Source organism: Hemiscyllium ocellatum, chromosome 3 (genome assembly GCF_020745735.1).
Source record: "Hemiscyllium ocellatum isolate sHemOce1 chromosome 3, sHemOce1.pat.X.cur, whole genome shotgun sequence".
Lineage (NCBI taxonomy): Eukaryota > Metazoa > Chordata > Chondrichthyes > Orectolobiformes > Hemiscylliidae > Hemiscyllium > Hemiscyllium ocellatum.
In genome coordinates this window covers 19,768,439-19,794,123 of record NC_083403.1, presented here as the reverse complement: position 1 = coordinate 19,794,123, position 25,685 = coordinate 19,768,439, and the positions used below count along the sequence as shown (strand labels likewise).

Below are 25,685 nucleotides of genomic sequence, written 5' to 3'. Positions count from 1 at the left end.
GTTAGGTGAATTGGCCAAGCTAAACTGTCCATAGAGTTCAGGAATATGTTTGGGTAGGGGAATGGGTTTGGGTGGATTACTCTTCGTGTGGGGGGTCAATATGGACATGTTGGGCCGAATGGCCTGTTTCCATACTGTAGGGATTATAATTCTAATTGCTTAATTATTACCTTCCAATTAAACTCTTCTTTGCTATTACTCTGTTTAAGCTTGCTGATGATATGTGGTAGGTCTTGGCTGAGAACAGAATATCTTTTAAAGTATTGTTACACTATAAAATTGTTGTTTTCCATTGATGTGAGAGAATAATAGAATGGAAACCTGGAAATTTGTGCGGTTGAAATCTGTCAAATAAAGCGGTGTGCTTTCTCTGAGTAATGTGGCTGAGGGGCAGTTCAGCCTGTAGCAATGATCATTGAAGTTATACTGTAGCGTCCTATTAATCTTTTAATCCTGTATTGTTTCACACTATCTTGCCTATTCTTATTGCATGCCAAAGAAATTTGCTGATGACAGAAAGTTAGATGGCATTGTAAACGTGTACGTGGTGGCATAAAATTACAAAGGGATATTGATTGTCTACCTGGGCAAAATTGTGACAGATGGAGTTCAAAGTAAGCAAGTGTAAGATTGTCCATTTTGGATCAAAAATGGATAGATAAAGGTTCTTTCTAGATGATATGAAGTTAAAGTATGAACATACAAACAGGAGTAGGCCATTCCGCTTGAGGGGTTGTTTCCACATTCCTCTCGGAATTCGCATTGGCAAATTTATACTTTCACAGAGACCTTAAAGAAAGTTTCTGGAAATGTTTTATTAATTACATTTGAATGTTGTCTCTTAATTTTATTTTTGCCTCCATATTTTTTTGTCAAGACAACCATCAATTCATGGAAAGTCTGAGTATGAACTTTGCTCCACCTTCTACAGTACCGTTCTCTATCTTTGAAGATGATGCTGGTAGTGTGAATAGGTACATAAAACAGTTTCTTGTAACATTTTTTTAATTAAACCATAGCCAGTTGGTCTCTTGTTAATTAGCATTGCAATGTTGCAGCATACAAAATGATTTGAACAGTAAACCTGTAGAATCGGCACCGTGGGGAGAATTGTCAGAAAAACAGTTGATAGCTGGTAAAGTAAAGGTAAGAAATATTTTTATTTTCCTACCCCACTCTCAGCTGAAATGTTTGAGTGTTACATGTACACTGAATTGCTTTTTTAAACGTAGTGATGCAACAGTTATTTTGTTTAAAAGGTTCTATATTAGGCTATGAAGTGAATAACCATTTAATCTATAGTGTTGGTTCAAGAAGAAACTTACAGGGCACCTGAATAAGTAGAGTATGGGATCTTTAATATCCTTTTAATGAACAACAGAACAAAAATTCAAGTTCTTTACTGATTTATTATCTTCATCTGAAGGAAGGCACCTCTGACAATGCCACATTTCTTCAGCAATTAGTTTAGATTACTTCAGTTCTATAGTGGAGCTTCAACCTATACTTTCTGACAATAAAAGTAAAATTGCTGTTGAGCCAACTTAAAGCTAAACTCTTGTTGCAATTGTGAGTAAAACTTAACTTATTAACCATCTTCCAGTACTTTGTATAAACCACACAGCAGTCAGTGCTTTGGTGTTACATTCCTAGCTGATGTTATTACTGAGCATGTCAGGTTCCAGAGTGCAATCTGGCTTGTGTGGGGAAATAAGAGCAGGAGCAGGCCATTTGGCCCCTCCAGCTTGCTCTGCTATTCATTATGAATGGCTGATCATGCAATTCAGTTGCCAATTCCAGCATTATCCTGATATCCTATGATTCCTTTAGCTTCCAGGTGCTGTATCTGACTCTTTTTTTGTTTCTTGAAACCATACAATGTTTTGGCCTTGACTGCTTTCTGTAGTAGTGAATTCCACAGGCTCACCACTCTCTCTGGGTGAGGACATTTCTCATACTCTTATTCCTAAATGGCTTACCCCTTATCCTTAGACTGCGACTCTCTTTCCTTCGGAAACATCCTTCCTACATCTACCCATTCTAATTCTGCTGGAATTTTATAGGTTTGAATGAAATCCTATCCCACCCACAACCCCACCTCCATTCTACTAGATGACTTATTTTTGTGGTCCTTCAGTAAAACATAAACATGCAATACTGCGGATTCTGTTTTAACTAATAAAGAAATGATAAAATAGAACAAACCAAGATATTCACATATAATACAATTTGAATGATTTTGAAACACATTGCAAAACAAAAGTCCCATTTATCTCAAATATCAGAGAGAATTCTCTTTTCTGACATTAGTTTATGTTTGACATAACAGTTTCCTTCAATTCAAAGTCTTGATAGCCTTTTGATTGATTATTCACACAACTGGTCTTGAATCTTTTTAGCTTCAATTAATCCCTTCGAATGTCTAATCTACAATTCTGATCTGGAATTTTCAAACTATACCCTTAAACTGAGGTAATTTATTTCTTTACTGTTTTAATTCCTTTCTCCAGAGAAACTGTTCTTGCATCATCTAGCCACAGCCAATCTCTGCAAACAGAACTCAAAAGCTTTCAAGTTTGGGTTTTTCTGAAGCAAAAATAAATTCTTGTTTTTCCTAAACCAAAAACAAGATAATGGCTTTCAGTGTTTGTTTTCTCTGATGGTAAAACTTTCATAACACAACACAACCTTGCGTTATTAATTCAGGAGGGCCCCAGCCACTTGTTCTCTAAAGTATATGGTTTAAAACAAAGGCTTCACAAAGTTAATTATTACTCCTTCATACACAAAGTCCAAAACTTACTTGCCACTAGCTCAAAACCCAAACCCTAAAAAAAATTAATCATACGTTTTAAAACACTTGTTACCTTCCGTCAGAAAACTGAAACAATATTTCATGTTTCTTTTGAAAGTTCATTGGCCTGAAATGTCAACTGTCTCCTTCTACAGAAGCTAAATGTCATCTTCTTGTCCCATTTTTATATAAGATAGTACATCATATGTCTCCAAAGTAGTAATGACATATTCTATCTATGCTAGCTATCTATATTTTCATATTGAATTTAGGTATTTTCATAACTATTGGTCAAAACTACTTTGTGATGCCACATAATCATTATGATGTCATAAGTTACTCTCAGCCCCTTCCCCCAACACAGAATGAGGAATGGAAAGACTTGAAATTACCTGCCCACTTACTTAATGTTTTACCATGTTGGATAGTAATAAAGTGAAGACTGTCCCAGTGAATCAATAATGTTGTAATGTATTGTCAAGGAAGTACTTTGCCAATTCTAAGGTTTTGATACTTATCCTGATTTGTCAAGTATGAAACTGACTTTTAATAATTTTTGCTCAGGATAGAGATGATCAAGCTGTTTGGGCTGTTTGTGACAACCGAACCTTGGTAATCAATCCAAATGATACACAGAATTTTGGGTTTGCAGCCCCACTAGCATCAACCCCATTCTATGGGGTACCACCACAGCATAAGCAAGATTCAGAGGATTACAGTAAAGGTAACTATCAGCATAGAGTTAAATTTGTAAAGTACAGATAGCCTTCATTTAACATTCCCAATGCCTTCCACACAAAATAGCATTTTAAATGAAAATGATTTTCCCATTTAAAAAAAGGTTTGGGTTAAGATCCTGAACAGAAATTTTTACACGTTGGCTACCTTGAGCCCAATTGGCTAAAAATCTTTTTACTAATTTTGTTTCTAATTTTAATAAGTGCTATTAGCTTACTTTTTTCACCAATCACTAATTCATGGGCATCCCTCTACTCACCCACTGTGACTTCCAGATTCTGCACCAGGGAGATGGGCCATGAGAGGGAGAAGCCAACTGGGGAGTGAGAGAAACCATGTGAAGCATTCAGAAAGTGGAAAGAACATTGGATAATTGTCACAAGCGGGAAGGTCGGGAGAGGGAAGTGGCAAACAGGAGGGTTATCAGAGATCAAAAAGTGGCAGTTTGAGCATGCTGGGCTTTTTTAAAAAAACCTATTTCCAAGTTAAAATAGAAATGGTAATAGTGAATGTCCTTAATTTACAAACATGGATGAAAATCAAAATGAAAGAGAATGCATTTGAACATTATACAATCAATTAAAACTGGGTGAACTGGAGAGTAATAGTTTTGTTTCTTCCAGAAAAGGCAGAACTTAACAATGATGCAAACCTGGTGGCTCTTTCATCAGATGAGGAATGCATTCAGCTTGCCAAAATCAGAAAAATTAGGTAGGACGTGCTAATACGAAGGGGTTTCAATTTTGTCTACTTAAATTTGACAATAGTTACTAAAATCTAATTAATCATTAAATAATGTGAATTAATTTGTTTAGTTAATATTATTGATTACAAGATTTTGAAAAGTTTTCAGTGTGGTAATGAGGTGGCATGGTGGCTCAGTGGTTAGCACTGCAGCCTCACAGCGCTGGGGACCTGGGTTCGATTCCTGCCTCAGGCAACTGTCTGTGTGGAGTTTGCATATTCTCCCCGTGTCTGTGTAGGTTTCCTCCCACAGTCCAAAGATGTGCAGGTTAGCTGCATTGACCATGCTAAATTGCCCATAGTGTTAGGTGTGTTAATCAGGGGTAAATGTAGGAAAGGGAATGGGTCTGGGTGGGTTACCTTTTGGAGGGTCAGTGTGGACTTGTTGGGCTGAAGGTCATGTTTCCATACTGTAGGGAATCTAATTATTATAATTTTGTGTTTTTTTTTTAAGAATTACACAGTGAATGCCACAATGGCGAAAGCAGTTTTCAATATTGGCTCCCTTTTCATTTATGACTTTAAACAAAATTCCACTGGTGCCAAATTAATCTTTCTTTCTCTTTTCTTTCACCCTGTCTGTCCTTCATTACCACCTCCAAATATATATTTTACAGTCCTATTCAGGATCTAGGATCAGAACAAAATAATAGGATATCAGCTCCTGCCATTGACCCTAGCCTCAATTGTCAGCATGTGTCCAATGACGCACCAGTTTCTGAAGAGTTTCAGATGATTGATGAGAATCTTGAAGCATGCAGCGTGCCGAACATTGAAGATTGCCTTAAACCTGAACAGTCATTTTGCTGTCTACAGGAAATGTATTGCAGTGATCTACAGTTTGAGGAGCCAGTTGAAACCCCAACAGAAACTGGTAAATGTAACCATCTGTACCATATCTCCCACAACTAGAGAAGTTATTATTGGAGAACTGTTATGGAATATCACATATTTTAACATATTTGCTGTTGTGCGGGGCAGGAGTTGAGTTATTTGACACAGTATCCCTAGTCTCTGACTTGCTCTGTAGCTACTGTGATTTATGCGATGAGTCCAGTTGAGTTTCTGGTCAATAGTAACCTCCAGGATCTTGATAGTGGGAAATTCAATTGTGGTAACACCAATGAATATCAAGAAACATTCGTTACATTGTTTCTCATTTGAGATATTCATTGCCTGGCATTTGTATGGCACAACTGTTACTTGCCACTTGTCAGTCCTTGGATATTGTCCAGACCTTGTTGCATTGAACATGGACTGCTTCAGTATCTGATGAATCTAAATAGTAATAAACATTGTGCAATCATGAATGGACATTCCCACTTCTGACCTTATGATAAAGGGAAGGTCATTGATAAAGCAGCTGAAGATGGTTGAACCAAGAACACACCTTGAGGAATTCCTGCAGAGATGTCCTGGAGCTGATGTGACTGATCTCCAACAACTACGCCCATTTCCTATGTGTCAGGTGTGACTCCAGTCAGAGGAAAGTTTATTTCCATATACCCATTTATTCCAATTTTGCTATGACACGTAGTTGCCAAACTAGGTCAAATGCAACCTTGATGTCAAAGACTTTATTCTCACCTCAAGTCTGGGATTCAGCTCTTTTGTTTAAATTTGAACTGAGGCTGTAATGAGGTCAGGAACTGAATGGCCCTGGCAGAACCCAAACTGGGCTATCTGAATGCCAGTGATTAAGATAGCGGGAGATGGAATCAGTGGCTAAGGAACAGAGAATGTGGTAGAGCAAAAATAATGCTTTGATTTGCCTTGGTATTAATTGACTTTATTAACCAAGTTATGGAATGTAAGAGCAAGAAAGTTGTGCTATAACTTTACAAAATCTCAGGTTTTGTGAATCATTAATCCAATTGCAGCTCAAATGTGAGATGTTATCAGATTGTTGCCAATAGCCAAAGCAAATAGTGGCATATCTGAAAAGTGTGCAGATTTTTAAAATCTCAAGAAAATAAAGCTTGATCAGTAATAGTATCGACCATTTCATTGTGATGTGATGCAGTTTTAGTTCCTTGTCTAGAATGCAAAACATTACACAGTCTTTGGATGGAAAGAGTGAATGACTCATTTCCTTTATGTCCTATTTACATTTGTGAGGTGCAATGTACTTTTGACTTGGGGTTTATGTTTTAAGTCCTTGAAGCTATTATTGCTGAATATCTGTATTGATGCATTGAAGTTCAATACTATAATTATGTCTAATATTTTAAAAATATCAAAATTTAAATACCGTAAAATGAAATATATGAAAATTTGATTTTTTGTTTTTCTTTTTCAAGGTGCAATCATCAGGAATCCTTGGGACAAGAATCTTTTAAGTGAAATTCTGTCAAATTTGGCTAAACCATTGACTTCCTATAGCTCTTTTTTAAATTGGAAGGACAATATGCCTGCTGTCAGACCGAAAATCAATCTTTATTTGGGTAAACAGCACACTTATTTGGAATCTACTCATTAATAATTATCTAGTTGAGATATATTTCTATTTGTACTTTTTGTGAGCAAAATGTATACGGTTACTTTGCTATTCAGTTTTCCTATAATTGGGCTCCAGGAGCAACTTAGGTAGTGTGCATGCCAGTAATTTCTTTCTTTTGTGGGCAAGGACTTAGATTCAACTTGCTGTTATTTTCTGCTGACTAAACTGCAATATACTCCAGGGTTTTGCAGCAATTGTCTGCATGTAAACCTCCCCTAAAGTGTAATAGGCATCGAAATGTTGCAGCTAGTTTAGCTAATTCTAATTTTAAAAGCTTTGCACACAGATATTTGTATTTGACATAATGCAAAGCTAGTAATAAAAACAAGCCCACAAATATTTTTTAAGCTATTTTGTTTACTGGAAATTTAATTTCATTAATGGCATAATGACTTCTGTTCTCCATACATTTGACTGTGGAAGATGTTACAATCCTCATGAGAGAACTGTAAACCAAAATAATCAGAGGTGCTTGATGTCTTCCCCAATTAAGAAATTACCTCCAAGATTTCACTTTTTTTTGTTACTTTTACTTTAATTTGCATTGGTCCCAATCTTTGTAATCATGAATTAACAAGTAAATATAATTTAGACAAAAAGGTTACTTTAAATAATCAATAGATTACAGGTACATTTTATGCAATAAGTATGACACCACATGCAATCTCACCGTCTTCAGAACTCGGTCAGTTTAGCTGTTGAATCTGATTCATCGAAGGGCATTTTCGGTCTGATGGCTCCAGCCACATCTACCAATCCTCTCTTGCTTAAGTCATGCCAACCTTGATGTTGTAGCTTTCCAGACTTTTTTTTTAACCAGTTAACCAATGTTTGCATCAGGGAGGGATAGTTATGGATAACGATTGTACAGATCTTCAGTTGAAAGTGCAATATTGGGGAAGGCTAGTTACAGCATTATTAGGCAGGGACTGGAGCAATTAGATTGGGATAGCTGCTAAGTTTACATCTTGTGGAAGAAGGTCTGTCAGGACCAGAATGTTTGTTTCTGTGAGGATGTAAAATGAAGATGGCAAGATTCAGCAAGCTTGCATGACTAGAGATATTGAAAGTTTAGTCAAAAAGAAAAAGGAAGCACATATGGTTTAGGAAACTGATATCTGATAAGGTTGTTAAGGAATATAAGGGAAGCAAGAAAGAACTTGAGCAAGGAATTCGGATGGCAAAAATGACTATAAAACGTCCTGATAAGTAGGATTAAGGAGAATCCCAGGCCATTTTATACCTGTATTAGGAGCAAGAGGGTTACATGAGGAAAGGGTAGGTCCACTCAAGAACAAAAGAGGGAATTCATGCATGGAGCCAAAAGAAATGAGTGAGACTCCTAATGAGTACTTCACATCCATATTCACGAAGAAGGACATGGATGATGCTAAGATTAAGAAGGGATGGTTTGATATTCTAGGGGATATCAATACTAAGAAGGAGGTGGTGATGGGTGTTGTGGAAAACATTAAAGAAGATGTCCCTAGAGCCTGATGAGACACCAAAAGACATGACCCACTATCATTACTTTGAATACATACAGACAAAGAAGGATACCACTGTGACTGGGACAACACATGCATCCTAGGACAGGTGAAATAAGCACATGCATGAGAATTCTTAGAGGCATGGCATTCTAACCACACCAATTTAGATCCTATCTACCTTCCCTTGAAAATAAAAGCTAAAATGACATCACCCACCTTAAGAAACTAAGACCAATAAATAGAGAGACAAGACGTACCACCAGCGCTTCACTGGAGACTCTCACTGATGATGTTACCTAGTTTGGTGATGAAACATCTGAAAACAAACTTCAAGCTCAGCAAGCTAACTTACATACCTGATGAGACCTATCCCAGGATCATGGGAAGCAAAGGAGGAAATTGTTGGGGTCTTTACAGAGATCCTTGTATCTTCTTGAACTATGGGAGAATAGCCAATGTTGTTCCTTTGTTTAAGAAGGGATGATCTAGTAAATTATAGGCTTGTGTCAGTGGTAGGACAATTATTGGAGAGGATTCTTGTGGATAGGATTTACTTGCATTTAGAAGCAAAAGGACTTAATAGAGGTCTTGTCTCAAATTTGATCTGAGTTTTTTTGAGTAAGTCCTGAAGATGAATGAGGGTAAAGTAGTAGATGTTGTCTATATGGACTTTACTAAAACATTTGATAAGGTCAAATGACAACCGACTTGACACCGACAGTTTTTACAAACCCACCAACTCCCACAGCTATCTGGATTACACCTCTTCCCACCCCAAAATGCAAAAATGCCATCCTGTATTCCCAATTCTTCCGCCTCCGCCGTATCTGCTCCCAGGAGGACCAGTTCCACCACAGAACACACCAGATGGCCTCCTTCTTTAGAGACCGCAATTTCCCTTCCCCACGTGGTTAAAGAAGCCCTCCAACGCATCTCGTCCACATCCCGCACCTCTGCCCTCAGACCCCACCCCTCCAACTGTAACAAGGATAGAACCCCCCTGGTGCTCACCTTCCACCCTACCAACCTTTGCATAAACCAAATCATCTGCCAACATTTCCACCACCTCCAAACGGACCCCACCACCAGGGATATATTTCCCTCCCCACCCCTTTCACTTTCTGCAAAGAGTGTTCCCTTCGTGACTACCTGGTCAGGTCCATGCCGTCCCGCGCCCCCCCCCCAAAACAACACACCCTCTTGGCCTGGCACCTTCCCCTGCTACCGCAGGAATTACAAAACCTGTGCCCACATCTCCTCTCTCACCTCCATCCAAGGCCCCAAAGGAGCCTTCCACATCCATCAACGTTTTACCTGCACATCCACCTATATCATTTATTGTATCCGTTGCTCCCGATGTGGTCTCCTCTACATTGGGGAGACTGGACACTCCTAGCAGAGCGCTTTAGGGGACATCTCCGGGACAATCAACCACACTGCCCTGTGGCCCAACATTTCAACTCCCCCTCCCACTCAGCCGAGGACATGGAGGTCCTGGGCATCCTTCACCGCTGCTCCCTTACCACCTGATGCCTGGAGGAAGAACGCCTCATGTTCCTCTGCCTCATGTTCCTCCTCGGAACACTACCCCAGGGCATCAATGTGGATTTTACCAGTTTCCTCATTTCCCTTTCCCTCACCTCACCCCAGCTCCAAACTTCCAGCTCAGTACTGTCCCCATGACTTGTCTTACCTGCCTTTCTTCCTTTCCACCTATCCACTCCACCCTCCTCCCTGGCCTATCACCTTCATCCCCTCCCCCATTCACCTGTTGTACTGTATGCTACTTTCTCCCCGTCCCCAACCTCCTGTCATTTAAGTTTCCATCCTTCAGGCACTCTGTCTGTATTTCTGATGAAGGGCTTTTGCCCAAAATGTTGATTTTACTGCTCTTCGGATGCTGCCTGAACTGCTGTGCTTTTCCAGTCCCACTCTAATCTAAACTCTGGCTTCCAGCATCTGCACTCATTGTTTTAACGAAGGTCAAATGTAGGCTTACCCAGAAGAGTAAATCACATGGGATCCACAGTCAATTAGTAAGTTAGATACAAAATTGGCTTGGTCATGAAAGATAGTTGTGAAGGGGTGTTTTTCTGACTGGAGTTCTGTGACTAAAGGTGTTCAACAAAGATCAGTGCTTGAACCTCTGTAATATAAATAAATGATCTGGATGAAAATGTAGGTGGTCTGATTATTAAGTCTGTAGTTAATAAGGAAAGACCAGAATATAGATCAATTAGCTGGCTACAGAAATAGTAGATGGAGTTTAATTCAGACAAACAAGTGTGAAATTATGCATTTTGGGAGATCAAATGGAAGAAGAAATCTTATGTTAAATGGCAGAACCCTTAGGAGCATGAATATACAGAGGGATCATGGGATGTACTTTCGCAGCTCCTTAAAGATGGCAACGCAAATGGATAAGGTGATTTTAAAAAAGTCATATGGCATGCTTGCCTTTAGTGGTCAGGGCACTGAGTGTAAAAGTTGGCAAGTTGTTGCAGTTGTATAAAACTTTAGGCTACATTTGGAATATTTATGATATACATAAATGATTTGGAAGAGGGCACTGTTGGTATAATCAGCAAGTTTGCAGATGACATGAAGGTTGGTGGAATAGCAGAAAGCATAAGGGACTGTCAAAGAATACAGGAGGATATAGATAGACTGAAGAGTTGGGTGGAAAAGTGGCAGATAGATTTCAATCCAGGCAAATGTGAGGTAATGCATTTAGGCAAGACTAATTCTAGAGCGAATTATACAATGAATGGAAGAGCCTTGGGAAAAGTTGATGGGCAGAGAGATCTGAGAGTACAGGTCCATTGTACCCTGAAGATTGCTGCACAGGTGAATAGAGTGATCAAGAAGGCATATTGCCCTCATTGGACAGGATATTGAGTACAAGAGCTGGCAAGTCATGTTAAAATTGTACAAGATATTGGTTTTGCTGCATTTAGAATACTGTGTACAATTCTGGTCGCCACATTACCAAAAGGATGTGAATGCTTTGGAGAGGGTGCAGAGAAGGTTTATGAGGATGTTGCCTGGTATGGAAGGTGCTAGCTCTGAAGAGAGGTTGCGTAGGTTTCTTTGAGGTATGTAGGGAAGAGGTCCAGGGAATACAGGAAAGGTTGAAAAAGATAAGTCCCCTGGTCCTGATTTTATCCTAGGATCCTCTGGGAAGCTAGGGAGGAGATAGTGGAGCCATTGGCCTTGATTTTTATGTCGTTGTTGTCTACGGGAATAGTGCCAGAAGACTGGAGGATAGCGAATGTGGTCCCCTTGTTCAAGAAGGGGAGTAGGGACAGCCCCAGTAACTATAGGCCAGTGAGTCTCACTTCTGTTGTGGGCAAAGTCTTAGAGAGAATTGTAAGGGATAGGATTTATGAACATCTGGATAGGAATAATGTGATCAAGGATAGTCAGCATGGTTTTGTGAAGGGCAGGTCGTGCCTCACAAACCTTATTGAGTTCTTTGAGAAGGTGACCAAGGAAGTGGACGAGGGTAAAGCAGTAGATGTGGTGTATATGGATTTTAGCAAGGCGTTCGATAAGGTACCCCATGGTAGGCTACTGCAAAAATTACGGAGGTATGGCATTGAGGGTGCATTAGAGGTTTGGATTAGGAATTGGCTGGCTGGAAGTAGACAGAGGGTAGTAGTTGATGGTAAAGGTTCATCTTGGAGTGCAGTTACTAGCGGTGTTCCACAAGGATCTGTTTTGGAACCAATGCTGTTTGTCATTTTTATAAATGACCTGGAGGAAGGGCTTGAAGGCTGGGTGAGCAAGTTTGCGGATGATACGAAAGTCGGTGGAGTGGGGGACAGCAAAGAAGGATGTGGCAGGTTACAGCGGGATATAGATAAGTTGCAGAGCTGGGCAGAAAGGTGGCAAGTGGAGTTCAATGTAGCTAAGTGTGAAGTCATTCACTTTGGTAGGAGTAACAAGAAGATGGATTACTGGGCTAATGGTAGGCTACTTGGTAGTGTGGATGAGCAGAGGGATCTTGGTGTCCATGTACACAGATCTCTGAAAGTTGCCACCCAGGTAAATAGTGCTGTGACGAAGGCATATGGCGTACTGAGCTTTATTGGTAGAGGAATTGAGTTCCGGAGTCCTGAGGTCATGTTGCAGTTGTATAAGACTCTCGTGCGGCCTCATCTGGAGTATTGTGTGCAGTTTTGGTCGCCATACTATAGGAAGGATGTGGAGGCACTGGAACGGGTACAGAGGAGGTTTACCAGGATGTTGCCTGGCATGGTAGGAAGATCGTATGAGGAAAGGCTGAGGCAATTGGGGCTGTTCTCATTGGAGAAAAGAAGGTTTAGGGGAGATTTGATAGAGGTGTACAAGATGATTAGGGGTTTAGATAGGGTTGACAGAACCTTTTTCCCCGTATGGAGTCAGCTGTTACTAGGGGACACAGCTTTAAATTAAGGTGAGGTTGGTATAGGACAGATGTTAGGGGTAGATTCTTTACTCAGCGAGTTGTGAGTTCATGGAATGCCCTGCCAGTATCAGTGGTGGACTCTCCCTCTTTATGGTCATTCAAGCGGGCATTGGATAAGCATATGGAGGTTAATGGGTTAGTGTAGGTTAGGTAGGCTTCGGTCGACATCGAGGGCCGAAGGGCCTGTACTGCGCTGTATTTTTCTATGTTCTATGTTCTCTGTTAGGTTTTGTTTTGTTTTAATTAGAAAAAAGGAGTTGAGGGGGGACCTGATTGAGGTTTACAAAATCATGAAGGGTATAGACTGGGTGGATAGAAACGAGCTTTTTTCCCAGGGCGAAGGATTCAATAACGAGAGGTCACACTTTCAAGGCAAGAGGTGGAAAGTTTAAGGGGGATACACGTGGCAAGTACTTTACACAGAGAGTGGTAGGTGCCTGGAACGCGTTTCCAACAGAGGTAGTAGAGGCAGGCACGGTAGATTCATTTAAGATGCATCTGGACAGATGCATGAGTAGGTGGGGAGCAGAGGGATACAGATGCTTAGGAATTGGGCGACTGGTTTAGACAGTAGGTTTGGATCGGCTCAGGCTTGGAGGGCCAAAGGGCCTGTTCCTGGGCTGTAAATTTTCTTTGTTCTTTTTTCTGTTGTGTGCAGTTTTGATCGCCATACCATAGGATGTGAAGGCTTTGGAGAGGGTGCAAAGGAGGATGTTGCCTGGATTGGAGTATATTAGTATAAGGAGAGTTTGGACAAACTGGGATTATTTTCGCTAGAGCATCAGAGGCTGAAGAGTAAACTAATAGAAGTATGTAAAATTATGAGAGGCATGGATAGAGTGGATATTAGAGTCTTATTTTCCCAGGGTTTAAATATCAAATACTCTGGGCATAGGTTTAAGGTGAGAGCAGGGAGGTTTAAAGGATGTGTGCAAGGCAAGTTTTTTTTATGCAGAGGGTGGAAGTTGCCTGGAGCATGCTGTCAATGGGGGTGGTAGATGCAGATTTGACAGTAAAATTTAAGAGACATTTAAACAGACATATGAAAAAGCAAGGCACAGGCAGATATGGACTGTCCAGAGAGATGGGATTCCTTTAAGAGTGACATATGATGGTCAGCACAGTTGTCCATAGAGCCTGTACTGTTCTGTGTTGTAATACCTGATTCACTATCTGGTCCTCTGAAGCAAATTCTCTTTCTCATGCCTGAACTACTGACATAATTTTTTAAGATTCTGTCCCTTTTAGTTCATTATCAGTTAGAACATAGAACATAGAAAAATACAGCGCAGTACAGGCCCTTCGGCCCTCGATGTTGCGCCGATCCAAGCCCACCTAACCTACACTAGCCCATTTTCCTCCATATGCCTATCCAATGCAAAGTGGATTTTCCCAGGGTTTAAATATCTACACGAGTTTCTGTAATTTTTTTTTTCTTATTTCCTAACAGCTAGTATTTTCATTGAGGTTAAGCTAGCAAATCTCAAATGAATTTTGCATCTCTTCTTGTCTGCTTTTTCTTTGCATCTGGATCTGTGTGCTGATTACCATTCTCCAACTCTCATGCTTGTACCTTTCCTTTGTGCCTGGTCATACAGCTATTTTAAATAACGGAGTTCAAAAGAGTTGATACAAAAATAGTTTTCTCTAGTTTGGGGAGGAGGATATGGTTAGGAATAATCCCTAACCACAAACTTGATGATGGTTATCACGGAATCTTCCGAGAAAGGGGTTTGGAAAGCATATTAAAAGAAGAAAGCAGGACAGAGTTAAGGAGGGACTTCTGGAAACCTAAGGCATGACTGACAATAGAGCAATTGGAGTTGATATGCGTAGGAATCTGAGATGTGCAAAGACCTCAGCAGCTTATGAGGCTGTAGGAAAACGAAATAATGTTGCTGTTGAGGGATTTGAAACCAGGATTTATTCATGCTAAATATGTTAACAATTGCGTGGTATTCTATAACTTGAGTAAACATTGGGATTTATTCTTTGATTATTGTCACTAGGGAAAAAAAATTAAGAAATAAATGTAGATTAAGATCTGGATAGCTACCCAATTCAGATTCACTGTAACAAAAACAGAAACAGCGTTAATCTTTCAGGTCCAGTGACCCTTCTTTTGTTCTGCTTTCTTTCCACAGATGTTTCCAGATGTGCTGAGCATTTCCAACAATTTCTGTTTTTGTTTCAGATTTTCAGCTTTTTCAATCTAATATTAGTTTTTAAAAAGTAGTTTTACAGAGGATGGAGATTTATTTAGAATAATTTAATAGAACTATATTGTTACCTTCAAGAGCCGAAGTTATGATTTTTATACACACATTTAAGACTGAGAGAGAGAGTTTGTCAGCAGGGGAAATAAAAAGTTACAGGTAAAATGTTGGGAAGTGGATGTGAGAAATGTCAGAACAGCCATGATCTTGTTGAATAGTAGAGCTGGCTTGAGGAGCTGAATGACTTAGTTTGTATTTCTTATGGTCAATAGTGTTTTATCTGCTCATTTTCATCATATTCTATAGTTAACACACTTATTACTTGCTTATTTATCACTGGTTTCTATTAAGTTACAAAGTCTGAACAATTTTTGTGATATTAACTCTCCCTGTATTTAGGGAATGAAATGTTCCATGTCGGTCATTTGCTTGGACAGGGGTCATTTGCTCATGTTTATCAAGCTACAATTGTGGATATGAATAATTTATCTGATGTGAGGAACCAACAAAAAGTGTGCTTAAAGGTAAGAGAGAGCCATGTTTTTTTTTGCTGAGTTCATTGCATTTCTTTATTTGGAAATCAGCCTAAATTCTGTTGCATTTTGGTTACTAGTGCATAAGGCATTGGTGCTCACAATTCTACTACTTACTCTTTGCTCATCATGGCATGTTATTATTAGTTTATGTTGATTGTATTCAAATACAGAAACTTCAAAAAGATATAATAGGAATGCCACTTGAACTTTGTGAGCCTTTGCTTTTCAGGTTTGAAATTGATTGCTCTGGATGATATAAATATTTTTCGAGGACAAAAGCTTACCTTGGCTATTCGTACAAGCGTTTAAATACTTTGAATTTAATGACAGGCAAGAATTTCTACAAGCGTGCACAGAAAATTACCAGTTTATTGTTAAAAGCTTTAGAAGTTTTGACACCTGTATATTATATGCGACATCTGCAATTTTTCAAATATGTATAGATGGGGTTAGCAAGTGGAGGTTGTTTTTATCTGTCAGGACGGGAAAAAAGCATGGTGAGACCTAATAGCTAACTATTGTGAAAGTTTACCTTTTTATTTCTACCTTCACAGAAGGTCAATATCTGGTGACTAGAGGCATCTAGAATTGATAGATAAATTTTGTGATTCATTGAATTTCCCTAATAGTTGCCTTGCTGGGTATGTCATTACTAAGGCATGTTTGGGAGTGTTAGATGCTACAATCCTGATGGTTGAGATAATTTGCATTGAGAATTATAAATTGCTAAAACTCCATTTTTGAGAAGTTCTTTGAGTAACCTTTGCTCTTGCATATGCCCACAATTGGTGCCCACTTAATGTCTACATAAGCAGGATTGCTGTTTGGGAATAGAAGAACTAGGAGCAGGAATAGGCAGTTCAGCCCGTTGAGCCTACTCCTCCATTTGATGTGATCATAGCTCATCTCACCTTGTTCTCAATTCCACTTTTCTGTCCACTTTCCATAACCTTTCAAACATTACTAATTAAAAATCTGTCCATTTCGGCCATAAATTTACTCAATGTCTTAAAATCCATTGCAGTTTGGAGTATTCAGGTCCACATGCACAACCGTTTGAGAGAAGGAATTTCTCCACATCTGTTTTAAATCTGCTGCCCCTTATCCTAAGACTATTTTAGATTGCCTCAATGAGGAAACATCCTCTCTAAATCTCCTTTGTCAATCCCCTTTAGCATCTTGGATACCTCAACGGGATGTTGTGGTTCTGTTCGCTGAGCTGGAAATTTGTGTTGCAGACGTTTCGTCCCCTGTCTAGGTGACATCCTCAGTGCTTGGGAGCCTCCTGTGAAGCGCTTCTGTGATCTTTCCTCCGGCATTTGTAGTGGTTTGAATCTGCCACTTCCGGTTGTCAGTTCCAGCTGTCCGCTGCAGTGGTCGGTATATTGGGTCCAGGTCGATGTGCTTATTGATTGAATCTGTGGATGAGTGCCACGCCTCTAGGAATTCCCTAGCTGTTCTTGGTTTGGCTTGTCCTATAATAGTAGTGTTGTCTACTATTATAGGACAAACCAAACCGAGAACAGCCAGGGAATTCCTAGAGGTGTGGCACTCATCCACAGATTCAATCAATAAGCACATCGACCTGGACCCAATATACCGACCACTGTAGCGGACAGCTGGAACTGACAACCGGAAGCGGCAGATTCAAACCACTACAAATGCCGGAGGAAAGATCACAGGAGGCTCCCAAGCACTGAGGATGTCACCTAGACAGGGGACGAAACGTCTGCAACACAAATTCCCAGCTCGGCGAACAGAACCACAATGAGCACCCGAGCTACAAATCTTCTCACAAACCTTGAACCTCAACAAGATCTCCTTTCATTCTTCTAAAGTCCAGAAAATAAAGCCTTAATTGTTCAGTCTCTCTTCAAAAGATAAGCCATCAATCTACTTAACCTCCTCTGAACTGCCTCCAATGCAACATCATCCCCTTAAGTTAGGGGACCAAAATTGTGCACGGTACCCCACTAATCAGTTGCACGGCGTTTGACCAAGTGCTACCCTGTTTGTTGGATTCTGAAGTTCAGGTGGATCTCATTCAAAAGATCTATTCATAGGCACTCAGTATCCGCTTAAGAGGTCTGGCATCGGAATGTGTGGTGCTGCTAAAAGCATCCAATTGCTTGGTAATCAACACCCTGTCATCTTGCAAAAGATTCAGTAGCAGCTGGGGGAATTTAAATTAATTATAAGTTAAATGAATCTGGAATTAAGATATGCAGATCCGAAGACCCAAGTGTATTACTGAGCCTGTATTGAGCTATATAATCTGAGTTGACCCTTTGTGGTGGTACCCCACTTCAGATGAGGGAAGGAAACAATTACAAAAGATTCTTACAACTGATTCTAGTGGATAGCCAAGCGACATTTGTGTAGACACTATTAAGAATTGCATTAAATTAGCTTGTTAGGCCATTTCACAAATAGGTTAAAAGACACATTGGCATGTGCCTAGTCTCATCTGTAAGCTAGACAGAATAAGAATGGCTGACTAGCTTCCCTGAAGGACATGAATGAACCAGATCGGCTGTTTTGATAATCGGTAGTGATTACATGGTCATCACTCAGCCAGTCTTCAGTTTCAGACTTCTTAAAATTGAATTCAAATTTCATCATCTGCTGTTATGAGGTTCAAATAATAGCCTAGGGTTCTGGATTACTAGTCTTGTGGCAATACCACTGTAACACTACTTCCTCATCTAAACAAAAGGGTGCAATTTTCACAAGAATGCAGGGACAGAGAGTCATCATATGTAATGCCATTGAAGTATCAAAGTGTCTCAAACCACTTATGTCACAGAACAATATTTGATGCTGAGCTATATAAGGAGGTAATAGGGCCAATGATCTAAAGCTTGGCAAAAAAGATAGGTATGAATGAATGCCTTAGCCTAGCAAGAGAGGTTCAGTTTCAGGAGGAGAATGCTAGAGCAGAAGCAGCTACTTTCTCTTGTGGTGGATTATGTAAAGGATATGCTACAGGCCAGAACTAATGGAGTGCAGACATCTGAGAGGGTTTTAGGATACAAATTTGTTTGAGTTAGGGAGCAGCGAAGACTCCTAATGAAGGAATTTAAAAACAAGACTGAAAACATAGATACAAATCTTTGAAGATGGCAAGTTGGGAAGCATCTTTATAAAGCATACCCAATCTTTGATTTAGAGACGGAGTACAAAAGGAAGAGGTTATCCTGAACTTTTTAAAATCCATTTAAGAAAGGAAACATGCAGAGGAACTTGAATTATGTGGTGAGGTTAAAGGAGTTGGGGTTGTTCTTCATAGAAAAGAGAATGTTGAAGAGAGTTATTCTAAGTTAAGGAGTTATGGTAGAGTATATATTTCCACCACAGTGAAAAACATCAGAAGGGAGACAGGAAATTCTTTTTACACAGTGAATTGGAACTATACAGCCTGTAAGGGTGTTGGAAATGAGTTGTTGTCCTCTGTCATGAGAAAGTTGACAACTTGCAATTTTCCTTTCTAAATTATTTATCAGGAAGGAACAGTTGTGGAATTGATTTATATAACTTTTACAAGTAGCTATCACAGGTACGATAAATGGCTTCCTTTTTATGACTTTACAATAGCCACTTGATATGCCCAACTGGAGCCTATGGAAAGGCTTCTTACTTTCAGATAAAATGCTAAGAAAAGAATAATTTGGAAAATTTTGGTGTCTGTATTGTGAATTGAATGTGATATGACATGTTACACAATTTCTGTTGTTCTCCAGGTTCAAAAAACGTCCAATCCCTGGGAATTCTACATAAATACTCAGCTAAAGGAGAGACTGAACACCAAGTTTTGCAAGCTCTACAACAATATCCACTATGGACACTACTTTACCAATGGCAGTATTTTGGTTGGAGAGTTGTACAGTTTTGGAACTTTGCTGGTATTTATTTCATTCAATTTATTTTGTCACATATTTAAATTGAAATAAATTGTAACTTACTTAAAAGATTACTTTAACTCTACATTAGACATGTCATTTTGAGTAAGCGCTAACTAATATAGATGCAATTCAGATTGCTGAAACATCTTAGGACACTGTGATTACCAGCTAAGGTTACTAGTCTAACTGGTTCACATCAATTCTACAAAGGGATCACAGTGTTCTATGAAAGTATGTAGATTTCGGAAAAAAAACAGGAAAATAAACTTTCAAATCTGTTCACTGGGTCCTATCCATATGAATGTAAGAAATAAGAACAGTACCGGACCATTCAGCCCTTCAAGCCTGTTCTGCCCTTCAACACAGCCAAGGCCACAGATCTACTTAAATACTATTTTTCTTAACTACTGTCATATCCTTCATTTTAAAATAAAATTAATCAATCTGTCAGTCTCAGTTGTGGACATACCCACTGGGCAGAGAATTCCAAAGAAAAATCAGTCTGCAAATTTAGAAGACTTGAAAGGATCAGCAAAAGAATGAAGTGTCTTTTTCGTGGATGATCAAGATTGGATAGTCCTGGTATGACAAATATCCAAAACAAAAGAAATTTCATTAAAGGCATTGCAATAGGACTGAGGGTTTTCAAAAGGCTAGAAAAGGCTTTATGGTTTCTTTTATGAACTGCTATCTTAAATGATCTAAATGCCCAAAAACTGGAGACCAACTGTTTACCTAAAACCAGTACAATACATTGCCATGTCTAGTTCTGTGGGCAATTGTTAACTTAAGTCTTCCTCATTGCTATATTGTTCTTTTGTTTAGACTGCTCTTCTGTAATAAAGAATCCTGACTGTTCTGCAATTGTAGCTGCTCCTGAACATATTATTTGAAGTGCTCTACTGTGAGAAATGAATGACTTCGTAAAGGGTGCAATAAAGTCAAAAAAACATATTTTAGAGATGACATAGAAGAGGAAGTACAATCATTTTGGAAAAAAAAAGTTACCCCATTAACTTGCTTTTGAACATACAGAAGTGAGTTTGTCTTTGAAAATCACCGGTAAAATTCTGCATTTTCTTTGATTTCAGAATGCAGTCAATCTATATAAAACAATAAATGAAAAAGCAATGCCTCAGCCCCTGGTGATCTACTTTGCCATTCACATTCTGTATATGGTGGAACAGCTGCATTCTATTGGAATAATTCATGGTGACATAAAACCTGATAATTTTGTGCTTGGAGAAAGGTTTGTATTTTTGTAACAAACTTGTAGTTTTAGTGAAAGAAACAAAGATTTTAACTTCACATTGTTATCCCTTCTGAACAATTCTGATCTGTCTTATGCATGATGTACTCGTAAGGAGTGATCTATGGTTTTGTGCTGTATTAAACTCCATGGCAATGTCTGTCCAGATTTGGTACCCGACGTCCATTTTCTGATAAAATTTGTGGATAATCTCTGGAAGGGATGCCTTCCAGATTTTACAAGCTAAATATTGAGCAGTCTGAAGCTACTGATTTTGGGCCTGACTCCAAACTCCTTTTCCTAATCATTAACTCAATCCTTCTCTCTGAATTAGTCATAGACTATTGCCAGTCTGCTCACAACTTTGGTGAAGTTTGACTCAGATGGTCTTCTGAACACATTTGCACCATCATCAAGACTATATTTCCACATCAAATGGCCTAACATCACCTATCTTAGCTTATCTCCTCTTTACAACCCCCCTTCACACCTTTCCCTCTAAACTTGTCTGTTGCAACATACTCCAACTTCTACCTTATGTAAACTTGATCATCTCGAACTCTGCCCATCATGTAGTAATTCCTAAGCCCTTTTTAAACAATGACATCCAGTTGAACAACCAGTGGATTTTAAAATTCCTCCATGGCTTTGGCCCTCTATCCCAATTACCCTCTAAAATATCTGCATTCTTCTAATTCCAGCCTCTTGAGCATCCCTAATTTTAATTAATCCATCATTGGCAACCTTTCTTTCATTTGCCTAGGCCTTAAGATCCAGTATTTCCTCACTGAAATTCCACCTCACTATGCAAATAAACTTGAACCATCTCCAAAGCATTTAAATCCTTCCTTAAATACGGAGGTCAAAATGCAGTGAAGTGAAGCACTACTGGCTTCCTTTTATATTTAATTTAGTTCATAATAAACCATAGCACTGCATTAGCCTTCTTGAGTGTATTCCTTTGTCACAAAAGAATAGATTATGAAAATAAGGATGTTATGCTTCAATTAGTGTATTGGTGAGACTATATCTCAAACATTGTGCAGATTTAGGAAGGATATGAATACTTTGGGAGGCAGTTCAAGGTGGTTTACTAGATTGATACAGAGAAAAAACCATTTGCCTTGAGGAAAGCGAAAGGTTAGACAAGGTAGGTGTGTTTTCCATGGAGCTTAGAGGACAGGGTTGATGTGTATATGATCTCGAATGGCCTTGACATGATGCACTCAGGAAAGGAATTTTTCCTCTTCAGCGAGTCAAAACCAGGGAGCATTGTTTAAAAATTAGGAATAATTCTTTTAGGACAGATGAGAAATGTTTTCAGGGTTGTGGAACTTTGGAATTTTGCCTCAAGGCAGGATCATTAAATAATTTTGAGCAAGTGGATAGTATGAATTTTTGACTATTAACAAGATTCTAATATTGTATGTTGAATCTAGGTTCTTGGATGATGTAGCCAGTGTTGATGACACGTTATCCCAAGGACTGACATTGATTGACTTTGGTCAAAGCATAGATATGAAGTTATTCCCTCACAATACAGTTTTTGTGGAAAACTGTAAGACATCAGGCTTCCAGTGTATTGAAATGCTGTCAGAAAAGCCATGGACATTCCAGGTATATCATGTTCAACTTTAAACTTCTGCATACACCTCTAGCAACCATGCTCCAATTTAAGACTTTCCAGGCCTATTGTAGGGCAGGTTTCCAGGTACTGCCTGTTCACAAACCAAGTCAATTGTAACCTGACCAATGACTGTTCCACTCTGTCCACAATGGTTGGCAAGCAACAATAATCCTGTTGATATCATCCAAATGGCACTAAACTCTACAGGGAAGGTTAGAGTGATGAGTCAAATTCTGCTTTTCTATCAACTATGTGTGAAGTGGAGAAAAATTCAAATCAGAAGTCTCAATAGTTGGTGTCTTATGCAGCATAATAGAAGATAGTCATCTCAGCTCAATGACATCCTAACAAGTGTTCTTCTACTGTGTCAAATTATCTTCAGCTGTTTCAGTGACCATTCTTTCATAAGGTCAGCACTGAGGACACTTGGTGATTGTCCCAAACCTCCGCATGAGGTGTTATGCAGTCAGTTGGCTGGATGGCAATGCAGAGTGATACCAACAGTGTGATACCAACAGTGTGGCTTCAATCTGCCACAGCTGAGGTTTAATAAGACTCTTTTTCTTTACCTGGTCCCATACTTGATGCATGGTGACTCTCAGGTTAAATCACACCTTTCTCTCTCTCAAAAGAATGGGGCCTATGATCTGGTAAAGCTAAAGTGATTCTAAACTCCTTATACTTAAGTAATTCATTCATTGCATGCTGCAAGACTGAGACTTAAAGGCTTGGATGATATGTATCAGGCAATTACCTAACCCTGTGGATGTTCAATGGTATTAGCATTGCTGAAACCACTAATGTGAGGTTACTAGCCTTAACACCATGGTTAAGAGAATTCTGCCACATCTAACCTACCTCCTGAATCTCCAAGCCTTTACCACCATAATGAGACATAAGCCAGGAGTGATGGAATGTTCTCAACTTGTTTGGATGAGTGCAACTCTAACACCACCACCCAGGGCAAGAACCTGCTTAATTGACACCATATCCACCACTATCCGGCACTGACCACCTGAAAAAGGTAACAGAAGCAGACGTCATCCTTCACTGTTGCCTGGTCAGAATCCCAAAACTCCCTAACAGCATTGTTTGTGAATATGTGCACCCTATGAACAGTTGGCATATCACCATCTTAAAAACTGTTAGAAATAGACAATAAATGCTGACTGACCTTGCCAGCAACACGTGTCATCTTGTGTTATCCTTAGAAGATGTCATTTCATATGCTCTATTATTGTTCAGCCATCTCAGTTGAGCAAAGAAATGTCTCAAGTTATTTATAGAACAATCTTTTAAATAAATCCCTTTAAAATATTTTCAGCTAATGCTTATTTTTCTGTGGCTTTAGACAGACTACTTTGGAATTGCTGCAACAATTCACTGCCTTCTCTTTGGCACTTATCTGAAATTAAAGAAAGACCAGGGTATCTGGAAAGTTAATGCAACTTTTCAAAGGTCAGTTTTTATATCCCGATATCTGGAATTGTCATCCTAAACAGGTGCTACATTATTTAATTGTATCTCTGAACTATGGCTCAGTTGCTGAAAATTTTTTTTTTTGTTTCAGAGGTCATCATGCAGATTTGTGGAATCATTTCTTTAATACCTTGTTATATGTTCCCAACTGCCAGACTCTACCATCACTTTGTGACCTACGGGAAAAGCTGGTGTCACTCTTTAAAGAGCAGTATACAAAGAAACTGAAACCACTGCGACAGCGCTTACTGGTGCTTTTACTAGAAAATAAACCTTCACAAAAAAGAATGTAAATTGAAAAGCTGTCTAAGTGTAGATTGTAAATAGAGAGCTTTGTATTTCATTCTTGTATGCTTAAACATTGCTATTATTTCATTGTAAATGTTCAAAATAGTGGAATCTAGATTATATAACAGAAATTGATAAAGTTTTTAAGTATGGGTTGTGCTGTTGCTCATTCCAGCGAGCATAGCCCCTGGCTTGCTTTGTTACTTAATGTATGTCAATAAGAGGATGTTTGGAATTTAAGGGTTGTTCTAGAGATTTTCTGGCTTACAATCCACATGCTGTGGAAAGACTAATGAGTTTTTACAAATAGCAGTCATTTAAATGTATGGTGAGATTATATTTGTTAAAACTCGTGCCTATTAAAGACAATGCAAAGCTTATTTTAAAAATTCATTGAAAGTAAATGGTTTAACTGGATTTTTTTTAAACCACAAAATAGTTGTATCATATTAAGGATATTGAGTGCTGCATCTGGATGCCTGGTTAGACTGCGTCATAGTTCTCCAGCTATGGGCTACTTGCAAGTTAACTTTCAGTTATTGACTAAGTGAGCCTTTGGTAGGAAATAATTAGATTGCAGGAGGACAATAAGATTACTAATGTGGTTTATCTTAAACTGTACAATAAAATAGAATGTTTACCAATTTACATTGTTCAGATATTGAAGTTAGGAATTCTTTGAATTAAATAGTGGAGGCTAGAGTACTGAAGTCACCAATCCATTTTTAATTACAGGTTAAGAACAAGCTCAGGTGATGTTTAGTCTGGGCTGTTATGGCAGAAGATCCTGAAACATGACTATTTTCTTCTAACCCCAGGTATCATTCTTTGGAAATTGATGAGATGTCCTTTGAGGATATATTATTCTCCATTCAAAACGACCCCCTCACACAGACCTTAAGTTAATACATTTCATAAATCTAAAAGGACTCACTCCTGGATGGCACTGTTATATAACTTCCTATGACTATACACTACTTGTTGACGTTATTATTACACTAGTATGATAATGGATCTGTTCACCGAGCTGGAAGTTTTTGTTGTAAACGTTTCGTCCCCTGGCTAGGCAACATCATCAGTGCTTTGGAGCCTCCTGCGAAGCGCTTCTTTGATGTTTCTTCCAGTATTTATAGTGGTCTATCCTTGCCGCTTCCGGTTGTCAGTTTCAGCTGTCCGCTGTAGTGATTGGTATATTAGGTCCAGGTCGATGTGTTTGTTGATGGAGTTTGTGGATGAATGCCATGCCTCTAGGAATTCCCTGGCTGTTCTCTGTCTGGCTTGCCCTATGATAGTAGTGTTTTCCCAGTCGAATTCATGTTGCTTGTTGTCTGTGTGTGTGGCTACTAGGGATAGCTGGTCGTGTCGTTTCGTGGCTAGTTGATGTTCATGTATGCGGATTGTTAGCTGTCTTCCTGTTTGTCCTATAGAGTGTTTTGTGCAGTCCTTGCACGGTATTTTGTGAACTACATTAGTTTTGCTCATGTTGGGTATCGGGTCCTTTGTTCTAGTGAGTTGTCTGAGCGTGGCTGTTGGTTTGTGTGCCGTTATGAGTCCTAAGGGTCGCAATAGTCTGGCTGTCAGTTCTGAAACGCTCCTGATGTATGGTAGTGTGGCTAGTCCTTTTGGTTGTGGCATGTCCTCGTTCCGTGGTCTGTCTCTTAGGCATCTGTTG

The 25,685-nt window shown here is 39.1% G+C and overlaps 1 protein-coding gene across 2 annotated transcripts in view; it reads left to right on the top strand.

Annotated features, from left to right (window-relative positions):
• bub1 (BUB1 mitotic checkpoint serine/threonine kinase) overlaps positions 1–24,616 on the top strand; it is a 64,138-nt gene extending 39,522 nt beyond the window's left edge. For both annotated transcript variants that reach the window (XM_060855939.1, XM_060855947.1), the window contains exons 14-25: positions 878–974; positions 1,059–1,146; positions 3,359–3,518; positions 4,156–4,243; positions 4,894–5,150; positions 6,577–6,720; positions 15,332–15,456; positions 19,209–19,370; positions 20,462–20,619; positions 22,059–22,236; positions 23,598–23,704; positions 23,817–24,616. In XM_060855939.1, coding sequence (XP_060711922.1) covers positions 878–974; positions 1,059–1,146; positions 3,359–3,518; positions 4,156–4,243; positions 4,894–5,150; positions 6,577–6,720; positions 15,332–15,456; positions 19,209–19,370; positions 20,462–20,619; positions 22,059–22,236; positions 23,598–23,704; positions 23,817–24,018 — 1,766 coding nt within the window. In that variant the 3' untranslated portion in view covers positions 24,019–24,616. The remainder of the gene's footprint in view (positions 1–877; positions 975–1,058; positions 1,147–3,358; positions 3,519–4,155; positions 4,244–4,893; positions 5,151–6,576; positions 6,721–15,331; positions 15,457–19,208; positions 19,371–20,461; positions 20,620–22,058; positions 22,237–23,597; positions 23,705–23,816) is intronic.
• The last annotated feature ends 1,069 nt before the right edge of the window (positions 24,617–25,685 follow it).